The 13,786-nt window shown below is 33.9% G+C and overlaps 1 protein-coding gene across 1 annotated transcript; it reads left to right on the top strand.

Moving 5' to 3' along the window:
• Window positions 1-7,025: 7,025 nt before the first annotated feature.
• On the top strand, window positions 7,026-13,786 carry LOC132166110 (K+ transporter 1). Its single transcript, XM_059576873.2, has 11 exons — window positions 7,026-7,398; window positions 8,525-8,890; window positions 9,003-9,060; window positions 9,158-9,475; window positions 9,617-9,862; window positions 9,990-10,088; window positions 10,247-10,279; window positions 10,404-10,589; window positions 10,761-10,961; window positions 11,072-11,147; window positions 12,607-13,786. Exons 1-11 carry the CDS (start codon window positions 7,211-7,213, stop codon window positions 13,521-13,523), a joined length of 2,688 nt encoding a protein of 895 aa, XP_059432856.2. The 5' UTR covers window positions 7,026-7,210; the 3' UTR covers window positions 13,524-13,786.

The following is a 13,786-nucleotide window of genomic DNA, read 5'->3' as shown; positions in this document are numbered from 1 at the left end:
CTATAATTTTTATATTTTATATAAAATTCTACATTTTGAATCTTTGATGAGAAAATTTTGGCTACAAGAGAATGAGACAAGGCACAACGCGGTACCAATATTGGGATGGAAAGTGTAACCATTGAAAAACATTTCATGAATGTTAAAATCCACGTTCAATATGTTTGCCACGCTGAATGCATATTGATTAATGGGCATGTCGACTTATCCGAGGACAGAGCCGCAAATACCACACAACCCTAGTACACCGAGTGTAATGTAAAGTCCAATTAATGAAGAAAAAGTATAGGTAAATTTATCAATAATTGATTTGTAGTGCATATGGCGGCGTGGTAACTATGCCTTTTTTTCCTTTCCACTTGCGAAGAATTTGCGTCCCTTTGCACCAAAGACTAAAAAATATTATTTGGTTTTAGAAATGTGCATGCATTTTAATTATGGGTTTGACAATTCTTTCAATAATAAAAAAATTATTGCATTGAATTCTTTCTTTGCTTGAAGCCACGTTCGAAGCAAACTCTCTGACCAAGCGGTGTCACCTCATTGTCAAAGCATTTATGTGTAATGTTGAAACCGAGATATGGATTAATAATTGAACTAAAGTCAACTCTAGGGTAGTTATGCTGAATTTCTTTGACATGGCTTTGATAATGTGGCTGGTGCAGGGATGCAATAGTCGTTTCGTTTTCGTTATAAATCTAAGAGCAGTTCTTGGAGATGACGATGGTCGGCCCCGGGGGACCGGTTGCAGTGGGCATGCCGAGCATAGGCGTTACTCACATTTATAAGAATTTTAAAAAAATTTTAGCCCTACTTATATCACTATTCTTCTTTAGCGGAAGATAGCTGATAGCGGAAGATAGCTGATGACATCTTATTTTTCTTCTTTTTTTTTTTTTTTTTTTTTTTTATTAAGTGCACACATATCTCTTAAAAATTAGAAGAAAAAAAAATGTCAATATCGTCTAAAGATAAAAATAAATTTTATACAATTAAAAACCAAGGGGTTTTTATTTTTTTTTATTTTTTTAGTTTTAGTTTTAGTTTTTATCGAATTTATAAAAATATTTTAATCTTATTGAAAATTATTTACGGTCATTTTTATCTTTTTATTAACTTTTGGAGGGGGTTTATTATTATTTTTTTTAGTTTGAAAAGGCATTAACAATAAAATGATATTCTAAAAGGATTAGATGTACTTTTTCTTCCTGATTAACTTTATTTAATTTTCGTTTCAAAGAGAAATAATCTTAAAGATTTTAAAGGTAGTTGTGTCGCCCAACTTTCTGAGCAAAAGATTTTACCTACCGCAGAAACGTGGTAAAGATTTTAATATTCATTCTTAAACTGAGATTCTAGTACTTGTCGAAGGGTTTTCACACAAAGCAAAAGTTTTAATGGGATCATACGAACGAAGCTAGCATCGTGTACTTTTCTACAAAGGCTCAAAGGTTTATGTATGTTACTTGACAACGGCGAGTAATGTTGTAAGTCTTTTTAAAGTCTTTTTAAAGCCATCTTAAATGTGATGTGACTTTTAAAATTATCAATAGATTAAAGTTCATTACATCATATCTCAAATTTAAAGATAATTTTAAAAACCACATCACATTTGGGAGGACGCTATGATGACTTTAGGAAGACTAATAACATTACTCGACAACGACATTGAAAAATAACACGATATATATTATTCGTATTATATATTGGTTAAGTTAATTAGACCCAAATAAGTTACGTTGTAGTAACTATATTTAAGGGACAAATGTATTTTTGGACTATGTAATTTAGAATTTTGACAAATAGTTCTATCAGCTTTTAAAAAGTAATGAATCACACTATGTGATAAACAACAAAGAACAAATTAGTCATTGTCATTAGAAAAGTTGATAAAATCTGTTAATATGTTACGTCAGCATGAATCAAGCCAGATAGTGGCCATATCACCCCCAATGGCCACTGTCATGTGCTTCCTTACTTTGCACCTATGATGTTAATCAGTTAACAAACCTAGCCTTAACGAGCCGAAATTGGGCCAAAATGCAGATCTCAACCAATGACCTTGCATTTTATCAGATTGATGGTCCATATTATAGAAGGTCGTTTGCCCAACCTATATTATCAGACTGATGGTCTATATCATCTTATTAATATGCATGCATTCTCAAAGTCCATCCACTTAGATTAGGCCTAAAAATTACTCTAGCCTAAATTTGGGGTCGTTACATTGGGAGTTCACCATGAAGAGAGCTAGGGGTGGTGCAACCACCTTCATGGTTTTGCACCATAGTGGCCGGCTACCAAAAAAAAATTTCACTTTTTTTTTTATTATATATATATATATTTTAGATATTTTAGTAATTTTGATACAAGTCCAATAAATGCTTCTTTCTTTTCCTTGTTTTTTTATTTTATTGTTGATATTTTTCTTGTGGGTTGTATTGCAAATTGTAAGGGTCATCAATTGTATGAGTTCAAAGTTTATCATTAGGACTTTTAAGTCTCTATTGGATAACGTGTAGTTTCGAATTTTGAAATTTGCTTGAGATATTCACAATAACTTTATTTAAAATAATGAAGTTTATTTTTTATTTGTTACTCCTTGTACTTTTTTTCTTTTTTTTTGAATTGTTAAATCCGCTCAATTTTCTTTTCGGGTATAGTTCACCTGATGTGCTATGAGAATGGTTGAAATAAATAACATATAGTATTCAAATGTTATTTAATTATTGTAGCCTCGGTCGTGTTAAGATATTGAAAATCAGTTGCGACGAGATCCATCTATCCCTATTTAATATATTATATTATATGATATGATATCGGTCTATCATACTTCATACATTCCTTGTTCGGGACTCTTGTTATTTCTTTTGTCTCGAAAGATGTGAAGTACAACCGTGAGAACAGAAACTGTTGTATATGATCCATTTTTGGGTACGTATCCAACAGAAACCCGTGTCCATTTTAGGGATGACACCAGGAAAGATTCCTCACTCTCCTTCTAAGCGAGTGTTTAAATTCGGTGTTTTTTTTTTCTGTTTTTAATGAAAAGCGGGTTACAATGTATGTAACGATTAAGATTAAATCTTAAAGTTGACTATTTTGATAAAATTTTTAATAGGAGAGAAAAATAAAAAAGATTTTAAGATATTTAATCTTGACCGTTGCTTAAACTACAATATACATGCTGCTATTTTACTAACAACATGTAAGCTGAATCCTTTGAACAAAAAAAAAAAAAAAAAAAAAAAGACACCCTAACAATAAAGTCAAAATAAAAAAATATAGTGCCTTAACAAAAACAATGAATAAGCAATAGTTTCATTCATTATCTCAAATGAATCATAAACAAGCTAAATCTTTTTAAAGGTCGTAGAAGACAATAACAAGTGACAAAAGAACTTGATAAATAATTAGCTTTTAAAAGACAAACACTTGCAACAAAAGTTTTATCTTCAGTTCAAATGAACTGGATAATATCCAGTTGGTTATAGTAGAAGAGTTTTTTTTATTTTTTTTCCACTTTTTAAGGAGACAAAACTACCTCTCAAATATAACAAACTGAATATTCTCTGATTTAAATAAAATTGAAAGGTTCTTAATTCCAAGATCAGAGACCGAGGAGACAATAACTCATAAAAGTACAAAAGATACAGCGAAGCACGAAAACAACCACAGAAAAACAACGGCTCCTCAAAACACCAGCACCGGCAGAAGACCAGAGGCGGTTGGAGGTTACCGAGGGACGAATTCGGCGTTGTTTGAAGTCAATTTGTTTTTGTTTATAGTACAAATACATATGTAAAATTTAAGATTCAGTTATGCGATACAAATTTCAAGCACTCAATATATATATAAAATTAAGATTCAAATTTGATTTTGAGTTCACTTCCAAGTTTCCATATGTTATGATACAACGTATTTAATGTCCGTTTGTGAGTACGGTTTTAAAAGAAATAATCTGCGTTTTTTAAATCAAATCGTAATTTTAGAGTGTTTGAAATTGCGATTTTAAAAATGCAAAAATTTAAAATCGTGGAAAAATCTGCGATTTCTATAAGCTGACTAGGGATGCTTATTTGAAAAAGTGCAAATTTAAACCAAAATCACGATTTTGCTTAAAACAATATTTGGTGCAATATTTAACTATTTGGTTATGAAACTGCCATTATATACTAATATTATCCAAACACTCAATTAATAAAAATTAAAAAAAAAAGTACTTCTTAACTTGTTTTACTAAACGCCTGTGCAATTTTAAAAATTAGCGATTTCAAAAACACAATTTTTAAAAACATAATTTTTAAAATCGAACTTATTAAAATTGCACTCCCAAACGACACTTAATTTGGCTGTTTTGGCCGCCGTTGAAAACCAAAAGGCCTATTGGATTATTGCCAGATATATTTGGTGTTATTCTCTCCATATATTTTGTCAATTTTCTTTTTAAAAAATTATTATTAAATATGTGAAACTTACGTATGGGTCTCGCATATTTAATGATAGATTTATTTCATGAGAATAACTTCAATGAGGTCATGGTATAAATTGAGTATTTTGCATCCTCCAATCAGAAGCAGACATTTCAGCTTAAAACACCAAAAATAATATAACATTTTACACCAAATAATTTTCTTTGTATTGACAAAATACCCATTGATAAAATCACCGGATTCCACCTTTTTGGTTGGTTTTGCTATAGTTGAGGGCTCGGATGTGAGTGATGGACGTTAGATTAGAAGAATTAATGAAAAATTTCATGAAATTTATTTGAATTAAAGTGTTTTTATCTTCATTGTATTCGGTATTTTTATTTGATTTATCAAATTTCTATTGAAGACTTTAAAAATAAGTTTTACTCCACATGTTGATAGAATAGATCGACTTTCTTTATCCATATTTTGTATAGAAATTGATAAGAGATAGGCAAAAGATAAAAACAAACATCATTAATATGGTGTTGTCCATATCTACATAATATTACAATAATGAATCAAAATCTCATATTGTTAAAATATCTCCATAATATTACAATAATTAATCAAAATCTCATGTTAAAATATCTCCAGAATATTAGAATAATTAATCAATTGTTGTATCTTATTCATCCGAGTATCCTCAAGATTTTTCACCATATTCATGTGACTACAGGGCTGGCTCAAAAGGGTAAGTTCACTTTGGCCATTGCCTAAGGCTCTCAAATAGAAAAAGAAAAAAAAGAGTATATATCTTAAAAAAATAAGATAGATGCTCTAAATATTAGTCAATAAATTAGGTTGACAGAAATTCATCTAACCTAGTTTGGAGGAAAATTTTGTCGTTAAAAGAAATGTAATGGAAAATATCCGTTTAGTGTATTTTAGATAGGTAAAATTGTCCAAACAATCAAAATGACAATTTTATCCATCTAAAGTATACTAACTTGATACTCTGCATTTCATTTGAAATTGAAAAGATCCTATTCCGCTCAACAGGTAAGTAATTTAAGCCATTGCCAAAAGACTCAAATAGAAAGAACAAAAAAAAAAGAGTTCGAGAACAAGGAGGCCCTAAATATTAATCAATTAAAATTGTGAGTGCATTTTGTCCCTTCTCCTCTAAGAATCTTGAAATTTTTTTTTTAAAGCAAAAAAAAATTAAACTTTTTGTCAAAATGGTATTTTGACAATTTTTATAGTAAAAAAAGTTAAATAAATATTTTTAAAATTTTTTATCAAACATACCAACATTTTGTTTAGCACAGTTTTTTAGTTACTAAAAATATTTTTTAAGTTCTATAATGCAATGCTCTCTATGTATTTTCTCTACGTGGTAATTTTATATTTTGGTACTTCTTTTTTGAAATGAGAATCTTTGCAATTTCATTAATAATAAGATTCAGAGAGCATAACAATACAGATATCAACTACGTACTATTTATGACCTCAACTTTTCTGCTAACTTATGTACAATTGCAGTTAAAGCACATATTTGCTCTTGGACAGACTAGATCTAACACCTAAGTAACTATATTTCCCAACCTTTATTTTTTGGCCGTGAGAGATTTCTCTCACACCGATCTAATCCTCCTTACCCAATAGATCGCTCATGAGGGCAAATTTAGAGAGAAGAAAACTCATATTCAAAAACAAAAATACAAACAACCAGCAAGCAACAGTAGGGACCGCGGTGAAAGAGACGATGCGTACTGGCCGACATTGGCGGGTGGCAGAGCAAAAACTGGTCGAGGAGAGTAGATCTAAGTTTGAAGACCTAGATCTAAAATCCCACCGATCTCAAGTAGGAGATGAGCAGCACAGCACAGTAGAAGATGCTGAAATTGCTGATCTCGTCGAGGAATACTTAACAGAAAAAAAAAAAATAGAAGAGGAGGGAGATGACAGGAGTGGGAGTAGAGGGGGACTGCTCCCTCCCTCTACTATTATATTTTGGTAGTTCGTTTCTACTTGCGTGAAAGATCTAGAGCCTATAAACAGTATAACCATATAAAGATTTAATTAGTAATTTTGCATCCTATAAAATGAGAAGAATATATCTAAAAAATGAATAAAAATTATTTAATTGACTTTGAACAATTAAATAAAAGACAAAAATGTGGGCATTGAATCTGCCCAGACCCGGGCGGGTCCTTTATTACTCTGCTGAATCTGGGCTGGATTATTTCCTCTTGTGCCTTTCATATTTATGGAAGTCAAGTCAATCCTGTTTTGAGTATTTAATATAATTGTGTAGAAAATTTTATTTTCATTATTATTATTAATGGAGTCAAAGGATTTTCTTTACATGAATGAGAACAATGAGAACAAAGGATTTATTTGAGATTGCGTTTAAGAGATTTAAAAGTGATTTTATCATTCAAAAAGTTTATTTAAAAAAAAAAGTATTTATTTAGTAAACAATTTAATAGCGTTTTTAATAGTTAAAAAACCTAAAAATGATCCAAAAGCGCTTTTGGAAAAAAAGCTTAAAAATGATATTTATAACTTTTAAAACAATTCCAAACAAGTTGAGAGTGTCTGCGCGAATTTGCGTGAGAAGGCTCTTCGAGAGAGCGCTGGCTATATAAAGGAGACGAGCATTTTAAGAAGAAAACGCGCTCATAACGTATTTGCAATACGTGTTTACGTATACAAGCAAAGAGAGAGGAACACCCCTTTTTGCTGTGCGCAAGCAAGACAGCAGAGTGGTGTTCTTTTGACGGTGACTAACAATGGAGGCTATGATGAACAGAGGTGGCTTTAAAGTTTCAATGTGTGGTCAAGGGGAGATTGAACAGTTGTCAAGGGATGGTAGCCAGTACAGTCTCTCCACCGGGATTTTGCCGTCTCTCGGAGCAAGAAGTAGCCGCAGAGTCAAACTCAGGCGTTTCATTCTCTCCCCCTATGATCGCCGTTACAGGTTCAGAACGGTTTTCTTCTTGGTTTTTGTTTCTGGGCTTGTTTTCGTTTTGTTTAGATTTTTGCATATTTTATTATCTTTCCTGCATTGTTTTATGAGCTTCATTGTTTTTGCATTTTTATTCTATTCTTGACTTTCTGTTTCTGGGTTTATTATATATTCTTTATTAATTAAAGGGTACTTGGAAAAGAAAACATTGAATTTGTGATTCTCTGTTTGTAACTAGAACTATTACTTTGTTCTGTTTTCTCTATTTCTTTCTAATTTTTGTTTCCATTTGTACCTTTTGAGAATGATTCTTGTATTTTTCTTTCTGGGTTATTTATTTATTTATGTTTCTAGACTCGAACTCTGTTTTGATATTATTTTCTTTTTATTTTGAGTATTCGGAAAAGAAAAGATATTGAATCTTTTGCTCCTTTTTGAGAAGCTAAAAGTATTTATTTGTCTTCTTTGTATGTTTTCTTAAGCTTATTGTTTTATGAATATTCATAGCTCTACTTTTCGGGAACGGTTTTTAGTTGGAAGCTTTTTCTCTTCTGCCGGACATTTTTATCCTTAAATTCAGTGAATCACCTATTATTTCTTGAACTATTTAGTTGATTCTTTGCCAAACTTAGCTTTTATAAAATACAATTTTATTTGCTTTTTTCTCTTTTAGGAAAAGTTGGTCAGTCTTCTCATCGATTTGGAATCTTGGATTTTTTTTTGTTGAACTGTTTAGTTGATTCTATGCCGAGAAAGATTTAGCTTTTACAAAATACAATTTTCTTTTAGAAAACGATCTTCAGTCTTCACATGGATGGATTAGGAATCACGGATTTTTTCAATTTTTCTCTTTGAATTGTCACAAGGCAGACCAGGCTGTTCCTAGTTGGTGGCTTTGAAAAATCTGGCTGGACGCTTTGGAAAACAGTCTGCAGCTTCTGTAGTCTGTGTCTTCGTCTTCCTTTGCCATGTAGTAGACTCTTTTGCTAAGGAGCAGATACATTTTTGCATGAAGATATCTGGTGTGATCTATGAATATCCAGCAACTATGAGGAATTTTACGAGTTTCTGGGTATTGTAATTAAAAAATGACATATCTTTTTGCTAAGACTAGCTCAGCTTAAATTGGTTGTCACAGGATATGGGAGACATTTCTCGTTGTGCTGGTGATCTATACTGCTTGGGCGTCACCGTTTGAATTTGGATTCCTTAGAAAACCACAGGGACCTCTATCCATTACTGATAATGTAGCCAATGGATTCTTTGCTGTGGATATTATTATTACCTTCTTCGTAGCTTACCTTGATAAGACAACCTATCTACTTGTTGATCATCCGAAGAAGATAGCATGGAAATATTCAAGGTCCTGGCTGGCCTTTGATGTAATATCGACAATCCCTTCGGAGCTTGCTCAGAAGATCTCCCCTGCACCTATCAGGTCATATGGCTTATTCAACATGCTTCGCCTTTGGCGTCTCCGAAGAGTCAGCGCCCTATTTTCCAGGTGAAGGGCTTTGTTACATCTTAGAAAACATTATCGAAATGGGCTTTTGCTTTGATTGAAAATTCTTCTGTGTCTTAACTGAATTCAGGCTTATTTTTTCTTTTGGGTTCAGAATGGAAAAAGACAAGAACTACAATTACTTTTGGGTTCGATGTGCAAAGCTTATTTGTGTAAGTCTGTTAAAACTCTGGGATAATTTAGGTGAAAGAAAAGCTTTGCTCCCCCACTGGACTATGTCATTAATTAGGATTGGGATATTCTTTACAGGTTACCCTTTTTGCAGTTCACTGTGCTGGATGTTTCTATTATTATCTGGCAGCACGTTATCGTGACCCCAAAAAGACATGGATTGGAGCAACAATGAATAACTTCATTGATCAGAGCTTGTGGATCCGCTACGTGACTTCGATTTACTGGTCCATCACTACTCTAACAACTGTTGGATATGGCGACTTGCATCCAGTGAATACAAGGGAGATGATCTTTGACATCTTCTTCATGCTATTTAATCTTGGATTGACGGCATATTTGATTGGAAATATGACGAACTTGGTTGTCCATGGGACCAGTCGTACCAGAATATTTGTGAGTAAATTGTTCTGATTGATGATGCTCTGCCATGCTTAAAAAAGTCCAGATATGGTTTTTTTGTTTTGTTTTAATGCTTGCTAGTTTCTGGACTCATTCTTACTGCCCTTTCCTTTTTCTTTTCTATTTAATTTTCAGAGGGATACCATTCAAGCTGCCTCAAGTTTTGCTCAGAGGAACCAACTGCCTGTTCGCTTGCAAGATCAGATGCTTGCACATTTATGTTTGAAGTTCAGAACAGACTCAGAGGGGCTCCAGCAGCAAGAGACTCTTGATTCCCTTCCTAAAGCCATCCGGTCAAGCATTTCCCATTATCTGTTTTACTCTCTGGTGGATAAGGTGTACTTGTTCCAAGGGGTTTCAAATGACTTGCTCTTTCAGCTGGTAATAATAAATTTAAAGCAGCTCAACTTCCATGCTTCAAATCCTTCTCTCTAAAGTGAATTTTTCCAAGATTTTTTTTTTTGGTAAATGCTTGCATGGTGATTTTATTTTTCTCTAAATTTTGAAGGTCTCAGAGATGAAAGCCGAGTACTTTCCTCCCAAGGAAGATGTGATCTTACAGAATGAGGCTCCCACAGACTTCTATGTACTTGTCACTGGCGCTGTGGTAATAATTCAACATATTTATTTCTCAAAACCTTAAAAGCCTCGTTTTTTTTAGAGCTTTATTTGTTCTTTTGAAAAAGATAGAATTGCAGTTTCCTTTTCTTTTTTTAAATTAAATGTAGCAACCAATGGCTCTGGTTTGTTTGATTTGCTTCACAGGATCTAATTGTCCTCAAAAATGGAGTTGAACAGGCAAGTCTAATCTCTCAACTAATGACCTCTGGTTTGTTTATAATTTTAAATGGACGTGTGTGAGATTGAAACATATGTCCATGCTATACAAGATGCTGACTGAAATCATGGTCAATAACTGCAGGTTGTTGCAGAGTTGAAAAGTGGTGAACTGTGTGGAGAGATTGGGGTACTCTGTTATAGGCCACAGCTATTTACAGTGCGGACCAAAAGGCTGAGCCAGCTACTAAGGTTGAACCGTACCACATTCTTGAATATTGTTCAGTCCAATGTTGGAGATGGGACCATTATCATGAATAATCTCCTTCAGGTTTGTAAACTTTAATCTCATGACTTCTAATGAAGAAATAGAATTTTAAACTCAATAGATGTTGGTTTTGTAGTATATAAAGAATTTAGCTAATGTGACATAGTTTTGATGGTACTTACCACAAACTTTAACATATTATGTACTACATGCCTTTTCCTTCTTGGTGGGCAGAATTTGAAAGATCTTAACAGCAACCCAATGATGTCAGAAGTTTTAGCGGATACAGAGAACATGCTACTAGCTCGTGGTAGAATGGACCTACCTCTTAGTCTATGCTTTGCAGTTCTTAGGGGAGATGATTCGTTGTTGCATCAGTTGTTGAAACGGGGCCTTGATCCAAATGAATCGGACAACAATGGCAGGACAGCTCTGGTGCTTGACTGCTTCTCTCTGCTTCTGATTTTATTTCACCAGCTTCTTAAAACTTGAATGCTAATATTTTATTTTTTTCAAATTTCTGTTCTTGTTTTGGGTAAAATCAGCATATAGCAGCTTCTAAAGGAAGTGAGAACTGTGTGCTTCTACTACTTGATTACGGGGCTGATCCTAACAGTACAGGTACCTTCTAGCCCAACATCATTGTCACCATTTTTCCTTTTGCTTGTTCTCTTTTTTATTCCTTGCACTGTTCTGTTCTTTGTTTCTCAAAAGTGGTTTTGAGTGCTTCAGACTCAGTTCCATTATCTTTTCTCCATGCTTACATTAGAAACGTTTTAAGTTGGTTTTTGAAATCCCCTTCTGGTTTCATTTGCAAATTTTGGTAGTTTCTCTTAAGAATGTATAACATAATTTCCAACAAAGGATTATTAATTCTTTCTCCTACCGTATATATTTCTCAATTATTTGGATGTCTACAAATATCTTTCTTAAGTCATTTCAAAATGTTAAAGAGTCTGCTTGAGATTGCGTTTGAGAAATAGAGCCTTTAAGTCAAAAATAGCTTTTGGGCAGAAACTTCAGTTTTAAGCTTTTACCAAAAGTACGTTTTGGCCATTTTTAAGCTCTTTGAATCCCTAAAAGCGCTTTTAATTTTTTTACCAAATTAATACTTTTTCTTCAAACAAACTTTTTGAGTGTTAAAAGTACTTTTAGATTCCTCAAACACAGTCCTAAACAGGCCCGAAGCTTCATTATATTTTTTTAATTTGTGCTTTACAACAAATTTGCCCACGGACCCATGAGCAATATTTTAATTTTTCAGACAAAGCAATTTGCCTTATAGTTTAGATGAATAATGCAGCTACATGTTGACTTTTGGAAGGCCTGTGTGCACTTATTGTTGGCTGAACCTTTGTATTATAATACCAATACAGAAAACCTAATATATGGACAGACTTACATATGGCATCTATTAAACCAAACACCTTACAACACTCCTCTCCCCCCACCCCAAAACAAATATTTATTAATAATAAAGAGCTTTATGATTAATGTAAGTATCCAATGGATAATTTGTTTGTTGGAACATTTGGGGGGGATATTTTCTGGATGCTCTCAATTTTCCTTGTTTCTTTTTGCATTGAATTTGGATTGTTGTTGTCAGCTTGTAGTATTATGTCATTTGCATTTCTTGTTGGGTTTTAGCAGTACTTTATATAATCCTGATATGGTATGATAGAATATTAGTAAGTTCTTTTACTATTTCTATTTTGGCCGGCAACTTAATGATATTATTATTAGATTTAGTTCTGTTGTTTAAATTATCTTATGAAGTTAGTGTTGACTTAATTTCTTATACTCTTATCCGTTCAGCTGTTTCATACCCTTTAATACGTGATTGGAGGCGCGCACACACAAGAAAAGAAAAAAAAAAAAATCTAATATTACTTCTAGAGGCATTCATGTGCGGTTCCCACTCCTAGATAGAGGCAGTCTGCCTCTATCTAGCTTCTTTCTTTCTAATATTAATCATTGGATTTTTGGAAATAGGGTCAATATCAATCATGGATTATATATTCTGCAGAGTGATTCATTAAGTATAATATGAAGTGATGAACTTAATTTTGCATGTATGCAGACTCGGAGGGGAGCGTGCCACTATGGGAGGCGATGTTGGGCGGTCATGAACACTTGATCAAGCTACTACTAGACAATGGTGCAAAATTACAACCCGGAGACATTGGTCAATTTGCATGCACTGCTGCTGAGCAAGGCTTGGCCTTGCTCAAGGAAATAATTCGTTGTGGGGGAGATGTCACACAACCTAAGGCGGCCAATGGAACCACAGCTCTTCATGTTGCAGTTTGTGAGGGAAACATGGAAATAGTCAAATTCCTTTTGGATCATGGTGCTGATATTGACAAACCAGACCATGAGGGTTGGACCCCAAGGGCTTTAGCTGACCAACAAGGACATGAAGACATCAAAATCCTTTTCCAATCTAATAGAGAACCCAAAACTCAACCACCCTCCATATCCATTCCTGAGAGACAGAATGGGGCTCGTTTCCTTGGGAGATTTACTAGTGAGCCTACAATCCCGCCTTTATCCCAGGAAGTCTCATCCCCTGGTGCAGCAGCAGACGGATCATGGGGCCAATCTCGGCCAAGGCGTAGGAGTAATAACTTCCACAACTCACTATTTGGCATAATGTCAGCTGTCCACACTGGGGAGAAAGACATTCTCTTCCCTGTTAGTAAGACAAGATCACCAACTGCTTGGAAATTTGGAGGTGATCACCCTGCTAGAGTGACAGTTAGTTGTCCAGAAAAGGGACAAGTTGCTGGAAAGCTTGTGCTACTTCCAAAGACTTTTCAGGAGCTGCTTGAGATTGGTGCTAAGAAATTTGGGGTGTTGTCGACTAAAGTCCTAAGCAACGATGGAGCTGAAATAGATGGTATAGAGGTTATTAGAGATGGAGATCATCTTACTTTTGTTGTTAGAACTACTGAGGAATCTGATAGCAAAAACTCTCAAATCAATGGGTGTTTGTAGGACTTTTAGTAAGTATACGTGGAATCTCAAATATACCCCATGCTGCCATGCATACCCAGTTTGGATCTTGTGTACATGTGGAGATGTGGGTCAAAATAGGGTAGGAATATTCTTTTCTTTTTGTTGCTCGTTGTTCAGTTTAGAATCCTTCTAGGCTGAAGCTGATGGTTAAAGAAAAGAAAATTGGGAGTGCGGGGGGATAGAAGAGTTGCCACTTTGCAAGTCAATGTGACGGCAATGTAAAGAAAAAGTTTACGTTACAG

This window comes from Corylus avellana, chromosome 11 (genome assembly GCF_965113065.1).
Source record: "Corylus avellana chromosome 11, dhCorAvel1.hap1.2, whole genome shotgun sequence".
Classification (NCBI taxonomy): Eukaryota; Viridiplantae; Streptophyta; class Magnoliopsida; order Fagales; family Betulaceae; genus Corylus; species Corylus avellana.
Note: the sequence above shows the minus strand (reverse complement) of the source record. Positions and strands in the feature narration are given on the sequence as shown.

Coding starts and splice junctions, on each gene's coding strand:
- LOC132166110 (XM_059576873.2), top strand. CDS start 7,211: ATGGAGGCTATGATGAACAGAGGTGGCTTTAAAGTTTCAATGTGTGGT. Junction 8,891..9,002: donor GTCAGCGCCCTATTTTCCAG/GTGAAGGGCTTT, acceptor TTTTGGGTTCAG/AATGGAAAAAGACAAGAACT. Junction 10,590..10,760: donor TCATGAATAATCTCCTTCAG/GTTTGTAAACTT, acceptor CTTGGTGGGCAG/AATTTGAAAGATCTTAACAG.